The sequence below is a fragment of the Ctenopharyngodon idella genome, chromosome 8 (assembly GCF_019924925.1).
Source record: "Ctenopharyngodon idella isolate HZGC_01 chromosome 8, HZGC01, whole genome shotgun sequence".
Taxonomy (NCBI): domain Eukaryota; kingdom Metazoa; phylum Chordata; class Actinopteri; order Cypriniformes; family Xenocyprididae; genus Ctenopharyngodon; species Ctenopharyngodon idella.
Genome location: NC_067227.1, coordinates 5,458,629 through 5,481,578, shown reverse-complemented (window position 1 = coordinate 5,481,578; position 22,950 = coordinate 5,458,629). Strand labels below are relative to the sequence as shown.

Sequence of the window (22,950 nt, the reverse complement as noted above, 5' to 3'; positions counted from 1 at the left end):
ACACATTAGAATCATTTATACACATATGGACATTGATTTACTAGCAGGTTGAAAACTAAAAGTAAGATGATATGTTAAGCATTTAGGCCATTTTTATGAGATTTTAAACAGAGTTTTTGTGGTATCGTACAGGGTAACTCCTGTAAATATATTATGTAATTGTGATTTTCTTATTACATTGATTGTGATATTAAACATTTATATTGCTTGCTAAAAATATCTCTTCTAGAGGTAATATAGCCTAGGACGCGTAAAATTCTGCTCCGGTAGGGCCACTGTTCTGCAGAGTGTAGCTCCAAAACACCTGTCTGGAAATCCTGAAGACATTAATTAGCTGGTTAAAGAGGACCTAGTAGGCCCTTTTTTACAAGATGTAATATAAGTCTCAGGTGTCCCCAGAATGTGTCTGTGAAGTTTCAGCTCAAAATACCTCACAAATCATTTATTATACCATGTTTTAAATACCCATTTTTGAGCGCATGCAAAAACATGCTCTTTTCATGCATGTGTCTTTAAATGCAAAAGAGCTGCTGATCCCTGCCCCCTATCCAGAATAGTGCTTCCTTCATTCACAGCTCCTGCATGCATCGGATACTCTTGCCAAATACCAACAAGACATCTGCTTGGTTTTGATTATCCATTTCAGGATCATGCTCAGGGACATTGCAGTTCTTCTTCATCATAAAAGTTTATTATCTGCATGTGTTTGAAAGCTTTATTAGATTAAACTTCTAATCTATCATTTTCTGAGCACACACATCTGAAGCACGCTCACAGAAAGCTGGCTGTCAGACGGCATATCTCGTGAGTATTAAACTAACTTCTTTTATGTTTTATTGTGCTTAAACTGTGAAATACACAAAGTTCACATAAACAGTCGGTTATGTCTGTGAGCGTAAATAGCAGGGACAGAAATTGCATGTGTATATTAGATCTGTGGTGCATTCCCTTTAAAAATAAAACTAATCGACTGTGTCTTTAGCGGCTCAGATGTCAGGAGTAAATGAAGACTGTTATGTTCACTCTTACATCCAACAATTGCTTACGAGACATTCTTGTTGCTACAACTGCTCCAGCATCGAGACAATGACGGACAGTGTACAACTCGCGCAGGATGGGGTCTACGCTAATTTGGCAGTGTCTGTCAACAGTCGTGGATGGGGCCTGTACAAAGTGACGTCACTTTGCACAGAATCTGCGAACGGCTTGTTCTGAGACACTGCTTATGATTTATGGCGATTAAAAAAAGGAGTGGGTCGATTTGTAACATTATATGGTAGGGTTGTGCAACAGTGATTGGTTAGCAGCACTTTGGGCGGCGCCCTGAGCTCTGATTGTTTAGCTTGCCACAGCATGCGTCAAAAGACGTGAGAGAGAATGGCCTCGAAGTCACGTAGTGATGTCTGGCTTCACTTTAACAAGATAGATGAAAATACAGTTCAATGCAAGCTGTGCAGCGCCAAGCTTTTATCTTGTGCTGAAAATATACTTTTTAAATTTTATTCATAATTAATTAAGCAATAATCATCAGTGATTTTCATACGGTAAAATAACATTTTGGTTGTTCAGAAAGTGCAAATTGAATCCCAAAATATTGCTGAAATATTAGAATAAATTAAAAAAAAACACAATAGTGACTAATGTAGCCTAATAGATTGTGAATTTGTTGTGCTTTCGTTTCGTTGGCTGTGTTTTTAAAGTGCAGTTGGAGTACACTTTCGGTCAAGCTCACATTTGAATTTGCAAACTTTTTGCAGATGAATAGCTACATCTGATTAATCTAATATAGGATGCGTTGGGATATCAACATTTATTAACATGCTGAATGCGCTGCACATCAGTGTTTAGTTTCATGCTCAAATGCAATGCCCGATATCTGAGTTATTTGAGACAGGCATATTGCTTTTAGATGTTTCTTTTAAAAATAAATAAATAAATAAAAATAATGTTATAATAATGCAGCAGTGCTTTTTTCATCATATTTGTTCAATGGCATAGGCTAATTTTTTATGGCTTCGAAAACACGCAGGCGATTTATGGAATCACTTAACAATGTAGATGAAAATATAGCACAAATCTGCCATAAACATCATTATAATCAGAACATTATAGAAATCTATAGTAAATTCTGTCCTTGCCCGTGTTTCATTGCACTGTTATAAAAGCGCATCACGATGGGAGCTCTCTCTCTCACTCTCGCTATAGCGCGTAACAAAGTTCACTGGCATTTGCATGCTTTTGTGCAGATGTCAGTTGTAAATGTTACGTCTATGTTATGTATCTAAGTTATCTGATTAATATCATATGATGTGTCATAGAATGGGCTTCAGTTTATTGGCATAAAGTCACTCTTCACCTCCGGCAGCGATTCCTTTTAGACACTTCTTTATTAATAACATTGCTGCATCATAATCTAACAGTGTTCTAATCAGTGTTCATGTTTTCATAGACAAGTTTTCATGTCATATTTTTATTTTTAACATTCATTTTCATAACAGTCTTCAGATATTTTCATTATTTCCGTGACGGCCATGCCCCGCCCCCCGAGTACTCGATTACTCGTTTTTGAAACCTATCGATGATCGAAATGAAAAATTGCCAAAAATGCCCATCCCTATTATAGGGTGGTAGTGTACACACACGGTCAACACACATTTGTTCAAACACCACGTAGAAGTGAATTTTGCATAATAGGTCCCCTTTAAGATGTGAACTCTGCAGGACAGTGGCCCTCCAGGAACTGAGTTTGACACCCACGGCCTAGGATTATTTTGGTCTATTATGTTCACCACCTAACAACTGCCTCAACTTCAGCATTGCTTAAAGTGACACTATCACAGTACTGTTTTGAATTGCAAAACATCTTACAGGTTGTATTTGCATTGAACCTTTGATCAATGAAAAAAAAATTACAATAAATTTAAATAACGTCTGAAAGACATAAAAATATAAGCCAAAGCTTTATACTTAGAAGTATGGATCTGAACAAAAAAAAAGGCGGCAAAATATTTAGTGGTCTTTTAATGGCCATTTTAATCACAAATTACTGGTCAGGAAATTAGCAAGAATTCCACAAATGCTGTAAAGTAACTCAGCACAGAATAGCCTTCCCCAACATGCAGACAGCTTTTTACAGGAAGAAGTTCGTTTAAGTTTAATGTGAGACCAAATATTCACTATAGGGTTCAAATCTGGACTCTGACCAGGCCAAAACTTGAACCTGACTTGTTCTCAAGCCACTTCTTGGTTGTCAGAGGCATTGTCTTGTTGAAAAATAACATCTGATCGTTCTTCTTTAGATATTTAGATAATTTTTCATTTGTGGGAAGCAAGCTTGCAATATTCTCCTGTACTCCATTAATTGACTTTTCACAATGAGAAGCAGCTCACCAACACCAACAGCTAAAAAGGCTCCCCACACAATGACAGCTCTTCCTCCATGCTTCACTGTGGTAGAGATGAATTTATTATTTTATTTCTCACCAGATTTTCAAAGACACTCGAGCATCACCATGCTCGTGTTTCATTGCGATTCCACCACACACAACTTCCCATATTCTGCCAAAAACTTCTGTCTTTGATGTTTTTTCTGAAACAGCAATGGCTTTTTAAGTAGTGCATTTTCTCTTTGCTTATTTACTGACCAATAAGTTGTGGTTAAGACAAATAATTAATAGTTTTTTGCCCAGGAGTGTATCTGTGAACAATACTGAGTAAAGTGTCTCACCGATGAAATGTGCAGCCTTTATAGCCCACGGGAACACCGTCCTTCCTACATTGAACAAAAACAGCACTTGGTCAAGGTACATTCGAATAAACAAAACCAGGACCAGGAAGAAAGAGCTGAGTACACAACATGTTTTTATGAATACAAGCTGTGTTTAATTTGTAACCTTATCCAGTACATGTTTCTTATAGGATGATTTGAACATCCTCAAAAGCATCAGTCACAATAACACATCAAAACAAATGTAATATGAGTATGTAGTATTATAGGTTTAACCATACATGTGGTTGAAATGGCACAACCTTTGATTAACCCACTGAAATTTGAGACTGACTTACTTGAATTCACCAGTACAGAACTGCCTGAAAGACAGAAAAACAGATTCACATGTCTCTTATGACGACTGGCGCAAATCAACCAAAATCTATAATTTACATTATAAGGACCAATAGTGAAGAAAAGGGTTACACATTTTGCATAACACACACACACACACACAGTTTTTTAAGAGTGTATTCTGGTGTTTATACATGGGGAATCTTCCTACCGAAAATTTTCTGCAGTCTTTGGAACAATGTCAGCAAAAAGCTCTATCTTCATTCTGCCAACTTCCTAAAAATGAAAAAAAAAAAAAAAAAAAAAACACATTAAAGAAGCTGACTGCAAACAAAGAGGCAAATATTCGCATTTACATTGATTCACATTCAAACAACCAAATCAAAGACATTGCATTCTGTGTTTGCTGTGACAACCAGGATGTGTTTTTAATCATCTGTAAAACTATCTGTGAAAAAAGAAAAAAAAAACAACAACATGCAAATCAAACAAACAACAAATAAATAAAAGAAAACAAGTACATACAAAATTTCAACAAAGGAAGGGAGGCATTATCCATGGATGGATGATTTGCTGTGTGCTTGAGGAATAAATAAATGAAGGTGGTTGTTGTCCCACACAACCACTTAGAGAAATAAAGCGTGCAAGTTCCAAGCTGTCACAGCCCCGTGTGTGTTAGGTTAGCCATCCTCTGTGTCTTAAAAGAGCTGCTTTTTTAAATCCATAGCTGAGGCTGTTTGTGATAGTCATGGAGACGTCGTTTCCAACAGTCTGAGAATTATTATTTTTTTCTTCTATGCAGTTTTAATCACAAAGGAAGATGGGTTTCATCGCAAATGTCTGAATCAGGAGCGGTAACACGTATGACAAAGAAAAACTAGGATCATTGTTCATGCAAACAAAACTTAAATGAATTGCGAACTTTGACATATAAGAGGCCATTGTACTTTAAAATATCCCTTAAGTTTCAGATCTCAATACTTCCTATTTAGTCCAAAAAACAGATTATATTGAAACCAAGTTTGTATTAGATTTTGTCTCAGTATGATGACATAGTGTGACAGAAGACTGCCTCTGCAGAAGTAGGTCAACACCAACTTCTACATCATTGCCTCTTTAGCCTCACCCACTGATTCACGCATTCACGAATGAACAAGTTGGTGACATTTTGCAACATCTATCTTTTTCCATTCTTCAAGAATGACCTTTTTTAGAGACTGGATGCTGGATGGAGAGTGATGCTCAACTTGTCTCTTCCCCATAGGTGTTCGATTGGGTTTAGATCAGGAGACATACTTGGCCACTGAATCACTTTCACCCTGTTCTTCTTCAGAAATCCAACAGTGGCCTCAGATGTGGTTTAGGATCATTGTCATGTTGGAAAAGTGCATGACGTAACGCAGCACAGTAAAGTTCAGTGGTAGTAAAGCTCTTATATAGGGATGTATGAGTGCTGAACGTGTGAGGGAGTTCTGCTTTATTAATGCTGTCATGAATTCCCACACTACTGTGTAATTTAATACACAAACCTGAAACAGAAGAAGTGACCCTTTCCTCATTCCCTGCATTGTTGGGCATTTTTTCAACATGACAATGAGGATATGCATTCTCCCAAGGTGAAAAACCTTCTGTGGACATGTATTGCACTCAATCTTAACACTCTTGAGTGCCTGTGGAGGATTCTGTAGAGACAAGTTGAGCAACACTCCCCATTAAAGATCAGGGCATTTAAGGAGCTCAGCATCCAGGAGTTAAACAGATGTGACAATTTGTCATGAACTTGTACACTCCGTGCCAAGAAGGGTCAGAGCAGTATATTTAAAATTATAGAGGGCATACTAAGTACTAGAACATTATACATTTGTTGAATTAAATCTAGGGTGTACTCATTTCTGCAATCCTTAATTTAAACAAAATTGGCTAATTTACTTATTTTATGGCTATTAATGACATATATTTCTCAGTTTTTATTATGTGTATGTTTAATACATTATAGTTTTGCCATCTTTCCATGAATTGTATTAGTGATCATAAAGAAAATACATCTTTTGTATTTGTTCATCTTTTGTAATTGCTCAATCAGTGTTTCAACCGTGGAAAGATGTCAATAAAACAGCTTGTAAACAATGTCACGTACATTTACCTCAGGCAAGTCATTCAGTGTCTACAGCTTGTTAGTTCACTAGAGAAATCACATCTTTCACTAAATATATGCAATATATTAGCATATATATTAATTAGGCCTATATTTTACTTAACCTGTTAGTGATGTCTTAATTATTTAATGTATGTTAAAAAAAATCTGTCATGAAAACAAGTTATGACAGCAGTGCTTCCCACACATAGACTTTACTTGGGCGGGCTGCTCAGGTATATTAACGGCCGCCCAAGTATATTTGGAGACACATTTTTGCTTTTATTATTTTTATCCTCTTATACTTATATATCCGCCCAAGATAATGAAACCATCCGCGATCGATTAACTAGTGGAAAATCTCCCCTCGCCCTACGCGTTTAGTACCTGCTCGTTATGTGTGCGTCAGAACTGTTTACTCCCGCTGACATTCCCATGGGCGCTGCAGAGACGCGGTGGACATTTCACAACAGCGCTTCAGACTGCTTCAAAGTGATTCTCAATCAATGAAAAGCGCAGATTTATGCCAAGCGATTGCTAATGAACTCAAGTTGATGAATTATGACATTGTCTACTTTATGGCCTTTGTATAATATGTTTTAGACAGTTGTAAGAATCTGAAGGATCAGCCTGCAATTGTGTAGACATTTCAAAATAAGAGTCCCGGTGTATTTCGGGCTTGTTTATAATTAAGTCACACGCCAAGTTTTTTCTTTTTCTTTTGGGCATTATTGGTATTTTGGTTACACAATAAATTGCATTTAATTTGATTTCCATTTAATTCATAGTAAATTATTGTAGTCTCCCCCACAGGAAGAAAAGGCTAAGAACATTATTTGACACACATATATTATTCATTATATAAATTTTACTAGTAAAATCTGTGTCCCATTCACTGAGAGAGACACTATATGACAGCAAGGAGAACATAGGAAAAGGGGAACCATTTAAATGCTGTAATTTTGCATAATTTACAATGCATAATAATGCAAAATATTAGTATGTAATTAAATGTAATAGTATGCTATGTAATTAAAATTAATTTCAATAAATAAAAAAAACACTGTTAAAAAAAAAAAAAATCACACAATTATTTGTTTGTCACATGTAGTAGACCATTTTTGTGCCGTGGGTAATAGGAGGATTTTTCACCCGGCCACCACCGCAAGTACATTTCTAACCTGTGGGAAGCACTGGACAGCCACTGTGTAAATGATTATATTTCAACAACGAAATTGACATGTTTACATACTTTTTTTTTGTATTGTGTTTTTTATATCTAAAAATAAATAGCAACTAAATTTAATAGTTTGGTCAGTCTCACGTCTTACCGATTCCGAGCCAATCCGTTTTGTTACCAGTGGCACAGGCAATAACGTCAGCTGTGCGTTCTCGCTCTCTCTTTTCTCCCACAGCGAAGTGACACACACCCGCCTCCTCTCTCTCACTCGCTCCAGTTAAATAGTGCTTGTATTACGCATAATTTTAGTCATTCCCGCAGGTTTTGCCCTCACACCACTGATCTATATTAGTGTATCGCACAAGCCGCTTCTCAGTCTTAAACAGCTTGTGAGTCACAAGTACCTGTCTGTGAACGTAAACAGCAGGGACAGAAATCGCCTGTGTATATTAGATCTGTAGCGCATTCCCTTCAAAAATAAAACAAATTCACTGCATCTTTAGTGGCTCAGATGTCGGGTGAAAATGAAGGCTGCTATAGCCTGTGTTAGATCCAACAACAAAACACCTCAATTGCTTACGAGATATTCTTGTCGCTATAGCTGCTCCAGCGTTGAGACAATGGCGGACAATGTACAACTCGCTCAGGACAGAAACTAGGGCTTCATGATTAATCGAAATTAACCCGAACGTGATTTGGCAAAGGCTGTGATTTTTTTAATGCGCAGCTTGTCAGTGAAGCACGGCTAAATGCGGTAGTAAATGTTGCCCCATCTGAAATCCAGAGTGCGCTCGCGAGCAGAAAATCCAAATATGCCCCGAAGAAGATAACACATTCCAGGAAATCCCTATGGGTGTCATACTATCGCTGTAGCTGAATAAACAGGAGATTAAAACGCCTTGATTGATTAAACATGATTAATAAACACACGACTACAACAATATATGGTTTATCCGAGTTCTTCAAGGCTTCTTCGGTATATTCATGATAAAGTATATTTATAATGCAATGCTAATCAACATAGCCATCCCTTTTTTAGAATACTAAATAATATGTTGTGTGCCTTATTTTAAGAAGCCACATCATCTCACAGAAGGATGTTATTACAAACACTCAGCTGAAGTTATGAAGTGAGTTTGGAGTAAAAACGTTATTAAGTGTTGTCTTTTGTTGGACAAGAGGTTCATAACTGCTTTTCATGTTTGGAAAGATGTTTGATGTGTGTTGCTTTTTCAAATGCACGTTATAAGCGACTTAAATTCGCAGTGCTTTCAGATGAACAGCCGCACATCACTGACAAGCTGCGCATTAAAATAAAATCACAGCCTTTTTGATTTTTATAATCGCACTAGGGCTGGGCGATAAAACGATAACGATATGTATCGCGATAGACACGTGATCGATATTAATAAAAAATGTGTTCGATAAAACGTTTGATATTTTTTTTATTCTTCGTAGGAAGAAAACAGAGGTTGCGACGAAAATTTGGTTGCATTAACAAAGGCACTCGCTCTCTGGTAACCTAGCAACGTAGGGAGTGACACGCTAACAGCCAATCATGTAACAGTATCAAGTTTGGTTGCGCCATATCGTTGTCTCGTGCTGGTCTGCTGGATTCCTCTTCAGTAACCGGCAACTGATAAGCAGAAAATGAGTGCCGCAGCGAGCGAGGAAATTGTAAATAAAAGAGGAAAAGTCAGCTCGCCAGTATGGCAGTTTTTTGGATATTATAAGTCTGACCGTAGTCAGACCAATGTCGTCTGCAAATTATGCAAGACTGGTAATACCACGAACTTGATGTACCACCTTAGCCGCGCTCACCCTTTGGAGCACAGCCGTATTCAACCAACAACATCTGTAGCTGCAACACCGCACAACATTTTAATTATTTGAGTTTTCCATGGTTGTTGACATTTCTGTCTTAATAACTGAGGGGATTATGATCAGAGGAAGGTTAAGTTTAAAATAAAAATGTTTAAATGTAATATATTTTTCTCCTGGTCCTTATTTTAAATGGGTAAGAAAAAATATCAATAATTATCGATATCGACCGATATGAAACACTGATATCGTGATACAGTTTTCAGCCATATCGCCCAGCCCTAAATCGCACTATGCCTGATTGGTTTAAGTGCAATTTAGGGTTAATTGTGATTAATCGTGTAGCCCCAGCAGAAACTATGCAGAGTCCGTCAGCAATCATGGCCATGGCCTGTACAATGTGACGTCATATTGTACAGAAAATGAAAATGGCTTGTTCTATGAGACTGTTGAGGTTTTATGGCGATTAAAAAAAAAGGAAAAATTGTATCATTACAAGGTGGTTGTGTACGCACTGCCAACACACATTTATGTTCAAACACCATGTAAAAGTGAATTTTGCATAAAGATCTCCCTATATAGTTTGCCACATGAGCGGAGAGATTTTTTTTTTTATCCTTAAGAAAATTTGAATTATAACTGAATTAATATATATATATATATATATATATATATATATATATATATATATATATATATATATATATATATATATATATATATATATATATATATATGCACTTCCGTTAACGCCACAATTGTGTCATTGTTGACGCATACAACCGAACATGGCACGGTTGATGCTTTTTCTATAACTACACAACTTTAAAGTAGTACCAGGTCTGGAAAGTAAAACAGTTCCATATCACTTCACCACAGTATTTTAGATATTTTACAGAGCCATACAGCCAGAAGCAAAATAACCAGAACAAAACAAAGATTAATATAATATGAGAAACAATAGGATAACAATGAAAAACTTTACTTTCTACCACTCGGTCTCTCCTAAACACACACACATACAAAACCTCGCACACACAGAAGTGTTAGCACTGCTTCGCTATTTTGCAGTAAAATAATTTCACTACTAGAAGGCTCAGTAACAAAGTTACTAACAAATGAGATCTGAACATTCACAGGTAAGCAGACTCACTTTCTCTATCCGAACTGCAGAGAACTACTAATTTCTTTGAAACTACACTTAAGGTGTAACTCTCGATGGTGTGTTATTATTCAAATTCAATAGATCCATTTATGAAACTCTATATCCGTCATGAATAGTAGTAAAGTAGCATGGTAGCCATTTCAAACATTGTTTAAAAAAAACATGTGATATATGATATCCCTCCTTCTAAGAATCCTTCGAGCTCTGGTCCCCACCCATAGCTGAAGGGACTCTGGACAGAAACGCAAAGACAAGTTGCATTACAAGTTGTATGAGTTGAATTACACAATCTTACAAGCAATTATCTAAATACTGGCTGTCATTTATTTCAGAAAAGCATAAATCCTCACAACCCACAATGTTAATCCTCATATGAGTTGCAAAACCAGACATGAGTGCTGTAAAAAGGCAGCATAACTTGCAATACATCTCATTTTGTTCTAAAACGAAGGTCACATGGTTAGAGTTCACAAATGTCAGGACCGCCTAGTTATTGTCCAGGGAAAGAATGTATTTACAGGTAAATAGGTGTGGTTTAAAGAACGGGCTCTGACAGAGCACAAGCACATTTCATTTTCTCACCCAACAAGACTCAGTTACAGATTCTCTCGCTACTGATGGAGCTCATGAATGTGTATCAAGAGCACAACAACTACAATTTCAGAAGGTATTTTACTGGATTTTTTAATATTATTATACTGCTGTCATGTAAGCATCTTTCTTTGACTGAGATAGATCTATTTGGTAAACTTCAGGAAAGAAATATTGCTTAAAACAACATCTTTACAACTTTAATTTAAAGTGCCTCTGTTCAATATTTGTGACTAGTAGCAATAAATGGAACTAAAGTGGCAGTCCACAAAATCCTGCTTGTCAGGTTTGACAAGAGAAAAGGCATTTTTTTGTCGCTCATCAGCAGGGTGCTACTTTAACATTTATGTACGAGTACTCCTTTTTTTTTTTTAAAGACTAACATCAATAGATCTGCTATACATTTATGTTGCTTGAGCTATACGTAGATGTTAATGTCACAATGCGCAAAAAAACAACAACATATATACAATGGAAAACTAGCTGCAAAGTTAAGAAGCAGAAGATATAGTTGTTAATATTTAATGTTCATAAAAAAAGTTCAGATTGTGGCATCAAGCAACATTGGCCCATGAATTATTGGAATATTTTGGACTTATTTCCAACATATTGGAAAGACTTCATATTAATAACCACCTTTATTCATCAACAAAGAATCAAAAGTTTATGATTTATATTATAAAGTGAAGTGATTTATAGGATTGTTTTAGGGGTGTAACTAGTGGTTCAACAGATCACAAAACTCACGGTTCAGATCATTTTTCGGATCAGCACAAAAAATAAATTGCGGGGTGGGGGTAACTTTGCATTTATTACTTAGCTGACGTTAACTACTCCGATACCACAGCAGAAACTACTAGCCTAACTAATACATTATTAAAAGCAAGTGAACAGATTGTAAAAAAAAACAAATACTGTACACCAATTACAAGCATAGATAAATACAACATAGTTACAAATAAAGTATAAGGTCTAACTGTAGTATTAATTTTCATGTACAGAAATGTAATTAAATATAAAATGACACTGAACACTGCATAAATTTAATATAGATTAATCTTTGTTAAAGCTGTGTTTTGTTGTTTCATTTACATGACAGACAACAGCAGATATTTATAGGTTGCTGTCACTTTAAGAGTAAGACCCCATACACGCACACATCCAATAGATACACATCCGAATTCTCACCTTGTTCAATTAAGACATAACCAAATGTGTTTACGAGAATACTTGCTGAGGGGTATTTTGACGCAATGCGTGTATGTGACCATCCAAGTGTATTGAGGACGCAAAAGAGAAGTCAATTTGGAGTTCGCAAGCTATCTGAAATGCACCTCTTTCTCTGTGTGTGTGCGCGAGAGCCTTGTATGTGCGTCTATGTGCACCAATAACAGCGTGGCGTGCGATACCGAATTAAATAAAGAGTTTGCCTCTTCTAGCGCTGGAATGGTTTTATATCTATTTAATGTGTAAACTAGCAAGACAAAACACGTGCAAATGATAATCTTTCACTCTATTGTGGTTAAACTTGCAATTGATCCGCGAATCACATGCGTGCCGAACCGTGGGGCTTGGTCCGTACGGATTACGGATCAACAAATGATCCATTTAACCACTAGGTGTACTGGTATAAAACTGACGGTTCGGTAAGTACCTCGGTTTTGAAGTCATGGCTCGGTACGGGTTCGGTACAGGTTCGGTACAGCAGGGGGAAGAAAACTAAATGTAAAATTTATTTATTTTATTATTTTTTTTATTAAACATTGGTTTACTGAACAAATTGTCTCTGTCTTTAAATAAATTAAATTATAACTAAAAGTTTAAGGATAAAAACAATTATGTCTGCTAATGCTGTAAATTATATAGGGAGCCCTTACATGAACATTACTATAATATTAAAGGTTAACAACAGAGCCCAAACTATTAGCCTAAATTCAATTGCTATTTATTTGTAGATATAATAAATCAACACTCAAATAACAAATTGTATGCAAACATGTAAGCTGCACATAAGACAGTGTCGGCATTAACCTTTTAAATCTAATTAGAAAGTTATGTTTTTACTCCAAATCGTTGTTGAAATATAATCATTTATACACAGTGGCTGTCATTTTCATGACAGATTTATTTAAATAACCAATACATTACTAACAGATTAAGTAAAATATAATGAATATATAGGCTAATATAGTGCATATATTTAGCGAGAGAGTTAATCTCTCTTGGTAACAAGCTGTGGACACTGAATGGCTTTTATGAGGTAAATGCTACGTGACAGTGTTTACAAGTGTTTATTTATCTTTCCGCCATTGAAACACTGAGCGATTACACAAGATATTATACATTTCAGTAAGTTGTACTGTATCTTTCAACATACCTTTAAATGCTCATTCATGTTTATTCTATAATTAGTATTAAAGGGTTAGTTCACCCAAAAATGAAATTAATCTTTTGTTTCGAATCAGTGGTTTGGAGCGCGTATCAAACTGCCAAAGTCACGTGTTTCAGTAAACAAGGCTTCGTTACGTCATAAGTGTTTTTCGAAATTTCAATGGTTCACCACTGGGGGGGCGTGACTTTGGCAGTTTGATACGCGCTCCGAACCACTGATTCGAAACAAAAGATTCGTAAAGCTTCATGAAGCAGTGTTTTGAAATCGCCCATCACTAAATATTGTTGAATAAAGTGGTTATTTTGTTTTTTTTTTTGGCACACAGAAAGTATTCTCGTCGCTTCATAACATTAAGGTTGAACCACTGTAGTCACATGAACTGTTTTAAATACGACTTTAGTAGCTTTCTGGGCATTGAAAGTGTTAACTGTCTTGCTGGCAATGCAGGCCTCACTGAGCCATCGGATTTGATCAAAAATATCTTAATTTGTGTTCCGAAGATGAATGAAGGTCTTACGGGTGTGGAACGACATGAGGGGGAGTAATTAATGAAATAAAAAATAATTTTTTGGGTGAACTAACCCTTTAACGAGGAATAGATGATCGCGTTCACTCGCTCTCCACACTGTCGCTTGAACGCCACTTGGCTTCTATACGCCTATACACAGAGATCTGTCACGCCACATTAAACAGCATCAAAATGGCATTTTCTGTTTGAATTTCATGATAAAATGGATCAAATTTGAAAGATGACACTTTGTTTCTTATCGAAAGTACCAAACACAGAGCTTATTTTAAACGGAAGTGTTCCCAAACAGGAGAATGTAATGCATTCAGTACACATGTGCATCCTGTACTGAAACAGTTCGGTAAGAATACGTGTACCGTTAGACCTCTAGATTGTATTATAAAGTTATCATAAAGTGTTCACAATATAACTTATGAGATGCAAATGAATACTTTATATGCTGCAATCAGCTGGAAAATGTACATAGGCCTATATTTATTAAGTTACTTGAATGGATGCTCTCGGAAAGCACGCTGATCTTTACTTTTTCTTTTTTTACGTCTTTTGTTATTTTTAGATTAAAAAAAATAATTATAGCAATAAACACATTCTATTCAGTCATGCAGTCGACACTGGATGTGGCGTGTCGTGTTGCGACTCAACAAATTCCCGACAGTAAACTGATACCCCATTTTATTTGTGACAGTCTCCAAGTGCTTGAGCTACTTCTGCACAAAGAACAAATGGATTTGCAATGGTCGCTTTGTTGATATCATTTATGGCAACATATCATGATATACAGTGGCAAGAAAAAGTATGTGAAACACTGGCAGAATCTGTGAAAATGTGCAAAATTTTCATACAAAATGCATGTTATTTTTTATTTAGTACTGTCCTGAGTAAGATATTTTACATAAAAGATGTTTACATATAATCCATAAGACAAAAAAAATAGCTGAAATTATTAAAATTACCCAGTTCAAAAGTTTGTGAAACATTGATTCTTAATACTGTGTCATTACCTGGATGATCTACAGCTGTTTTTTTGTTGCGTGATGGTTGTTCATGAGTCCCTTGTTTATTCTGAGCAGTTAAACTGAGCTGTTCTTCAGAAAAAATCTCCAGGTCCCAAAAATTCTTCAGTTTTCCACCATCTTTTGCATATTTGAACCCTTTACAACAGTGACTGAATGATTTTGAGATCCATCTTTTCATATGGAGAACAACTGAGGGACTCAAACACAACTATTAAAAAAGGTTCAAACATTCACTGATGCTTCAGAAGGAAACACGATGCATTAAGAGTCGGGGGGTGAAAACTTTTGAACAGGATGAAAACTGAAGAATCTGCAGGACCTGGAGATTTTTTCTGAAGAACAGAGCTCAGTTTAACTGCTCAGGACAAACAAGGGACTCATGAACAACCTTCACAAAACAAACAAACAGTCGTAGATCATCCAGGTAACCACACACAGTATTAAGAATCAATGGTTCACATACTTATGAATGGGGTTATTTTTTTTTGTTGTTGTTGTTGATTATATGTAAACATCTTTTATGTAAAATCTCTTACTCAGGACAGTAGTAGGCTACTAAATAAAAAATAACATGCATTTTGTATTATCTCCCTTATTTTGTTAAAATTATTAACATTTTCACAGATTCTGCAAGTGGTTCACATACTTTTTCTTGCAACTGTACATCTTTAAGATTCAGTTCTCATTTTGTCAAATATGTCCACAAGAACGGTTTACAGCTCTGCCCTGAGCAACGCAGGGGTATCATTTTTCAGCAACAACAAAATTCATGTCCAACATTTCTTTTTCCTTCTCTAATGATTTCTGCACGTGGTCACTGCAAGTGGTGTCAAGGCAAGCTTATTTGCAATGTTCTTTCCTGTGTACGTGTATTGTTGCAGACTTTTTGCCGCAATAACAAAAAAAGTTAAACAAGACAAAAAAATAATGTTTTTATTGCCTGTTTTAAACAATATAATTATCTTGAGACTTGGAGCACACCACAAACACTACTCCATGTCTGCTCACTAGTGCCCCTGTTAACAAACAAAGTATGCAAGATGCAATTAACAATCACGCTGTATATACCTTAATTTTACATTGGTGCATATGATGCATTTTACATTCAAAACATTTGCTTAGTGTCACTGTTAGACAATGGGAGATGCATTTTATTTGCTCTGACCAATCATTTGATTATTTTGTGTTTTCAGGGTGAACTGAGACCAAACTAGATGTTTAATCTGCACTCACCATCAGCAATTATGATGGCCGTCATCTGGCCAAAGGGGATAAATGAGAACTTTCCCCATGATGAGACCCTGCAATACCTGCTCATTTTGTGCACCAAAGTAGCTTTGAACACATTCGTTTTGTCTTTCTGGAGGCATAGCATTCTCAAGTCACTCCTGGGGCTCTGCAGTGCCTCTATGTACGTGGCAGATGTGCTGTTGGTCTGTGCAGTCTCCAGTGCATGGCTCTTCAAAGAACACATTCCCACCTCTACCTCGATGTGCTTCATCCTGGCTCATGGATCGGCTGTCTACTCCCTGCTTCCTCTACCCATACTCATCGCTGGGGCATTTGACTACGCTAGCTACCCAAACCTAGACATTACCCGTAGCTCTTGGAGAAGGGTTGTTAGTTACTGTATTATGATTGTGCTTATGTGGGCATCAGCATTCGTTTACACCTACCACTACACAGACACACAACCTATAGAGATTTACAAAGACAATTTGAGAGTAATAGTGTGTCGTGTTCACGAATCTACCGTAGTGTTTCAATTTAGTATGCAGATATCTATTGCGGTGGGTCTCATACTTCTGCTTTATTTTAAGAAACTGATTGGTTGGCTCAGTAGAGCCAATAATTTGGCAGAACTGAGAAGCACAGCGTTTGTTCCTGATCAAGACTTCCCTTATAGTCAATTTGGGGAATGTGAAAAATCGGAAATTCAAGAAAGTTCCCCTCCGTTCTTTGTCAGTCTGACTCTAGGTTTTGCTGTGAACTGGGCGCCCTACCTGTTGATGTGTTTGACATGTGCCATGGTGGGTTTTGTGGTGCCAGCATATGCCAGTGTCAATCTTCTGTGGATGGCCTGTGCCAACAGTGTTCTGGTTGGCATTGCCTTTTGGTTCAGAAGTGACAGGACTGGACCTTACAGCAAATTCCCAGATGACACTTGTTTTTGGAACATCTACTGGCAGTTGAGCAAAGGAATATTACCAACTGTGGACACAAAGCTGCCTACGAAATTATACATAATGGTTCACAAGCCCACTATGCATTTTCAAGAGGTATAGTCTAAAATGTTCCACAGCTGGCATGATACTCTCCTGCAAACATACATGTTATGATTAAGTTCAAATATCTCTGTTCCAAAGTCACAATGAAATGGTTGTAGCAACAGATTTTTCTTTCATATTGTGAAGTATATCTGAATATTTTATCTGACAAAAAAAAAAAAAAAAAAAAAAATTGCAGGGACTTCCTTCTATCCATCAGTTGTTGAATGGATTTTGAAATGTGGCCATTGCACTAAAAAATGAATGTGAGCTTGAATGAATGAGAGCTTAAAAATTAAACATTTACATGAATAAGTCCTTCACAGTACGATTTATAACATGCACTTATAAAATAGATTAAAGCAGCATAATTGTGCAATTTTCTAAGACACTTCATTTAAAATTCCAATTTTAAGCCAGTATCACATGTATATTCCACAAAGGATGTGATCCCAGAATGCATTGCAACAAGCTAAATGAAAAAAATAAACATCCAATATGACAAATGTCAAAAGAAATGTTTAATATACTTGAATTTCATTTCATATAAAAAGTAATCAATGAACATTTGACTATTTTTAATATTTGTGTGTCATGCATGTTTGTAACTATCATACCGTCTACTCCGAGTCCGGACATGAGCGGCATGGTGAAATGAGTCAAAAGCACTAATGTATACTCCTCACGCTTGCCCTACTTTGGACACAAAGTATTGGATTTGCAACGGTCGCTTTGATGCGTCCAGTGTAGATACAGTAGCTGCTTTTAGATGGATTCTAATAATCTGATTGAAATCGGATTAGTTGCACAGTCGGAATAAAAAAAGTCACATGTAACAATGTAAATCGGAATGAATTGGCCAAATCCATTTAAAATTTCATTCAGATTGTAAGGGGTGGTTTAAACCACTTGATCGGATTGAAACCCGAAACTTGAAAGTACTGCGCATGTGCAATGACGTAGAACTGGCGTAATGACGTATGATGTGTGGAACGAGCTGCTGTTGTTGTATGAAGTGTCATAAATGACTGTCATGTCATTCTAAAATTTTCCTTCCACTCATCATCTGTGAAGTGGAGCAGTACAGCATCCCACCAGTCCTTGTTTCAGACTCTTATCCACAGATGCCTTGTTTTGGGCATGGGAAGTGGTGTTTTTACTGCTTGATAAATATAAGCAGCACGACACAACGGTTCAAGGTCTGAAAACAGACGCAGAGGATGCTTTTTTTTTTTTTTTTTTTTTGGAAAGTTGTGTATTGATGTAAAGATTTTTACAGTCATTTTTAAGTTTTTTTCCCCCACAGTAAAATAATATTGTTTTATATGCATATTAACAACGATGAAAGATCCACACACGAGAATACAGTCAAAAAAGTTTGGAGCTTTTTTGACTATATTCTCATGTGCAGATCTTTCATCGCTGTGATCTTGGATTTATTTTTTGGATTTACGCACCACCAGAAACTGTAATAGTATTGTTTTTTGTACTGTGATCTGGCGCTACGCTTTTCCGTCTTTTTTATATGCATATTGTTTACATTTGTGTCTATACTTTTTAAACAGTAAGTATTTTAAAGTTAACTGATTGGCCCTATTCACTTCCACTGTATCTGCCTTACTGTAACCCAGACTTCTTTGTTTTTGTTTGTTTTTTTAAAGAAAAGCAGCATCAAGTAAAAATTCATTTTTGTGATGATCCTTATTAGTGACTGATTGACATCAACTTGTACTACTGAAACCACAATTTTCCTTTAGTATATTATTGCCGGTACCGGTAGTTACACATTAACTTTGAAAAGAAACATTAACTACTCTTTTGTAGACAAAAAGAGTACATGATTATTGCTAATTCAGATGAATGTAGCCTACTGCAAAAAGTAAAAGTGACTGTTACAGTAAGGAGAATCTAATAGGAAACATTGTGAGACCCTTTCACAGACATTCCAAGAAATCTACAGAAAAGTCATTCAGTAACCTTACTGGAATTTCTTCCAGTAAGGTTACTGAGGTTATTTCTGCCAGAGCTTACACATATTCTGCGCCTGTATTTACACACATCCCAGACAGTCCTGTCACTGAAAAACCCACTCATTCATTTTTTGTTGCCCTTTCATAAACAATTGTATTGCATGGTTCTGCCAAGCTTGGGGAATGCCCTACAAGTCAGGTCCAATTTCACTTAAGCAGAAGGCTCCCGGGAATTTTACAGAATTAGGCTAAAGCTTTGTGAGAATGGAGCTATGAAAAGTAAAATGAGACTTACAAAAACACAGATAAAATAAAGCATCTTTATAGTAACAAGAATTTTGGGGGGGGGGGGGGGGGGGGAATGCTTAATTCTGATGAGTCTTAATCAAAAATATATAATCATTCATCCTAAAATTAGCTTCATTTTATTGATACAAAATGTGTGTAAAAAAAAAAATGATTCTGAATTAAATCTATCCTCACGATAAGATTCACCCAAAGTCACTAAGAACTTCTCAAGAGTGTTGCTTTACATGCAGTTTCAGGTGTACAAACACAAAAGAACATTAAACCACTGCCTATAGCAAGTTAAGACGACAAACACCAAATACAACAGGATAAATTCGATAAGCAACATTCAAACCCTTAGTGTTTTTAATCTGTTGCCATGTCTCCCTTAAAGGGTTTTCCATTATATTGTATGCAAGGCCACAAAACTAAACACAGCATCCCACTAAGTCACTACAATATTAATTTATTACCAAAAATCACCAATACGATTGCTTAAATAATATCTGAAACAAGCCTTAACTGCAAGTCTTAGACCTCACTGACAAGCATAAGCTATTGTATGTCAATCAAACTATTACTGTACCAATTTAATTGGACCAACATAATTACGGTTCATTTTTACAATACTGTTGTGTTTGTGTGCGCAATCAAAATTATTCAACCCCACAGAGTCTTTACAAATGTAAGCTTTTCTAAGTACCCAGGGTTAACACTTTAGTGGCATATTAGCCTAAAAGTGATAATGTCAATATATAACGTAATTTTTTTTTTAGTTACTCATAATACAGTTATAATTATTCAACCCCTTTTCAACACTGCTGTTTTTACATTAGTTACTAGTATGGTAGGGTAAAAAATTGTGTTAAAACAATTTGAAAGCTTATGAAAACTCTATAACGCTTTAGTTGTGGCGATTTTGAATAAAACGTTAGCAAGCGTTACAATTAGACATGTTGACAATACAGCAGTGATAACCGTATTAGGAGAAGAAAATGATCCGACCACATGATGGCGCCGGCGCGCCTGATTAACCGCTATCATGTGATGCTCTATGAACGTAGAACACGTCACTATTCTTAAGCGGCTGTTCATTCAGAAATGCGTTATTGCGTTATAACAGTGAGACGCAGGCAGTGGAATGAGGAAAAAAGGCAAAGTTATTAAACGTTTTTTTTTTTTTTTTTAACTTGACCGCCGTGTTCTTAGAATACCGTTTCATGGGTGAGACGCTGCAAAAGATGCGAGACACGAGTAAAACACCCAATAGCGCAATGGAATGCAAAAACATGTAAATCTGTTTGATATTTCATGTTTGCATAATGGTGACAGGCTGAAAGCTGCTGTTGTTTTCTGTTTTTACAAAGCATTTGCTATAAATAATAGCCTATTACTGGTGTTATTTATTGCTATTACTTTTTGGCTAAGAAATATTTAGCATTTTCTTATTTTATATTATTTCTGAGTATATAGGATGTGTTTAAGATAAATTTGTATATTAATATTTCAGGCATATTTTCTGCAAAGATATTTAACAAATTGTTTTACATTTACACCATGTTGATCACTTCATGTGTGCTGCACTTGGAATGGAACTTTTTTTTTAGCCAGATTGTTAATAAAGAGAACGTTACTTAAATCATATTGTAGTTAAAGTCCCCGTGAACCGGAAGTTGCAAACGACTTTTCTCCAGTGTTGTGACATATTTCCAAGTGAAACGGAATATTGAATAGAGGGCAGGGTTTTACTTTAGCGCTCCTCCTCTCCATCGCTCGCTCAAGGCAGACTAACGGATGGAGGGGAGTGGTTTAAGCGTTTTCAACCGAAGCCGTCAAACTGACGTCATCAGAGAAGGAACGCCATTCCAGACCGGAAGCAACTTTTCAGTTTTTGATTAAAGATTACAACGACAAAAAAATAATTGTCCAGCACAAGACTAGTCTTATGCACTAACAAAGTAAATAGGGTCAATTTTGATTTCATGACGACTAAGTTGGCTAGTTAAACAGTAAAAAAAAAAAAAAAAAAAAAAAAAAAAAAAAGAAATCGAAATCAGTCAATCGTTCTGAAAAAAAAAAAAAATCGAGATTTTATTTTTTTGCCATATCGCCCAGCCCTGCATAAAGGTTATGGCTATAAGAACATTCCAAAGACATTCCATTTTTATAAAGCAACACCCACAGTTAAAGTTACAGCGGAGGCATGTCTCCTCTCCCCTCAATGACTTATAACTAAAGACTATAGAACTTTGCTAACTGCCAGTCGGCCTACAAAGTGGCATCATACCTGCACCACTCTATTGTGAATGAATGGGGGAAAGTCACGTAAGAGGAGGCAATGCCTCATCGCGCTATGTTTGTAAAGATTGGATATCATTGGTTAGTGCAATAAATTCTGCCTCGTATTTGTGCACGTTCTGCATTTGCAAATCGGCCTGAACGAAGACAATGGGAAGACTAATTAAAAAGTAAACAAACAACTCAGCCACTTAGATATCACTGCTTTATGTCACGTCAAAATCAAACTTGAAATGACTGCTGAAAATAAGTCGACTATTAAAAAGAAAAGCTGAACATTAGTTCACAAATAATATACATTGTTTAAATTGTTACTGCCTTTAGTTATTATTTTGGAATAAATGTAAAAATGCATAAAAACGTTAACTTGAGATGTATACTTGGTTTTAATAAATAGAACATTACATAGTGTAAAAATACAAAATAAAATTTTATTTGGTCTCTTCTCTTGTGTAACAGGGACATAAATTTACATGTGATATATAAAAATCGAGGACTTTGCCTCCTCATTTGAAAAAACTACCGCACACCACCATTTGATACCATAGCAAACCTTCCAGGGTATTGAAGAAAAAGCACAATTTTATCAAAGGGAATACAATGTTTGATCAGAGCAGCTGAGAAAAACCCACAATTTACTGCCAAAGACTTGCTAGATTACCTGATTAAAAAAAAAATAAAAAATAAAAACTGACTTCATGCCCGAACACCACTCTTGACCAAGAGAACATAAAAGGCTGATTTGAATATGCTGAAAGGTGTTTGGATAGGCCTAAGGAATTCTGGAAGAATGTTTTATGGAGTGATGACTGAAGACCAAACTGGAATTTTTTGCAGTACATCTGGCACAAAAAAGGAACGGTTTTTGATGAGAAGAACATCATCCCCAGGGTCAAACATGGAGGTGGGTCAGTCTTGTTACAAGGTGCTTTGCTGCTGCAGCAGTAAAAATCTTGACCATGTGACCAGCATCATGGATTACTTGAAGTATCAGGCCATTTTGGCAAAGATTATAACCAAAGGACCAAAGAATATAGTCAGCTGGAAGCTTTTGAACACAAGGAATGGCCGAAGATTCAAGTAGAGAGGTGTCAGATGCTTGTAAGGACTTCCAGACAACGTTTATTTAAGATTATAAAGAGTAAAGGATTCTCTACAAAATTCAAATAATTTTGTATATGGATGTTTAGTGCCAAACTGATTTTTCACTCAACTTCTCAGAATCACTCAAATGTG

The 22,950-nt window shown here is 36.2% G+C and overlaps 2 protein-coding genes across 3 annotated transcripts in view; one reads left to right on the top strand and one right to left on the bottom strand.

Moving 5' to 3' along the window:
- Positions 1 to 22,950, bottom strand: part of ppih (peptidylprolyl isomerase H (cyclophilin H)) — a 32,734-nt gene that overhangs the window by 8,983 nt on the left and 801 nt on the right. The window contains exons 2-4 of the mRNA XM_051903527.1: positions 4,275 to 4,339; positions 4,066 to 4,089; positions 3,728 to 3,772 (exon numbers count right to left, since the gene is read on the bottom strand). Of these exons, the coding sequence (XP_051759487.1) occupies positions 3,728 to 3,772; positions 4,066 to 4,089; positions 4,275 to 4,339 (134 nt within the window). The remainder of the gene's footprint in view (positions 1 to 3,727; positions 3,773 to 4,065; positions 4,090 to 4,274; positions 4,340 to 22,950) is intronic.
- Positions 12 to 22,404, top strand: si:dkeyp-100a1.6 (probable G-protein coupled receptor 160). 2 transcript variants are annotated; one of them, XM_051903496.1, is made up of 2 exons: positions 12 to 804; positions 16,085 to 22,404. In XM_051903496.1, exon 2 carries the CDS (start codon positions 16,106 to 16,108, stop codon positions 17,174 to 17,176), a length of 1,071 nt encoding a protein of 356 aa, XP_051759456.1. In that variant the 5' UTR covers positions 12 to 804; positions 16,085 to 16,105; the 3' UTR covers positions 17,177 to 22,404. The 2 variants fall into 2 exon arrangements, with proteins under 2 accessions (XP_051759456.1, XP_051759455.1); XM_051903495.1 differs by lacking the exon at positions 12 to 804 and adding an exon at positions 10,920 to 11,030.

Coding starts and splice junctions, on each gene's coding strand:
- si:dkeyp-100a1.6 (XM_051903496.1), top strand. CDS start 16,106: ATGTTTAATCTGCACTCACCATCAGCAATTATGATGGCCGTCATCTGG.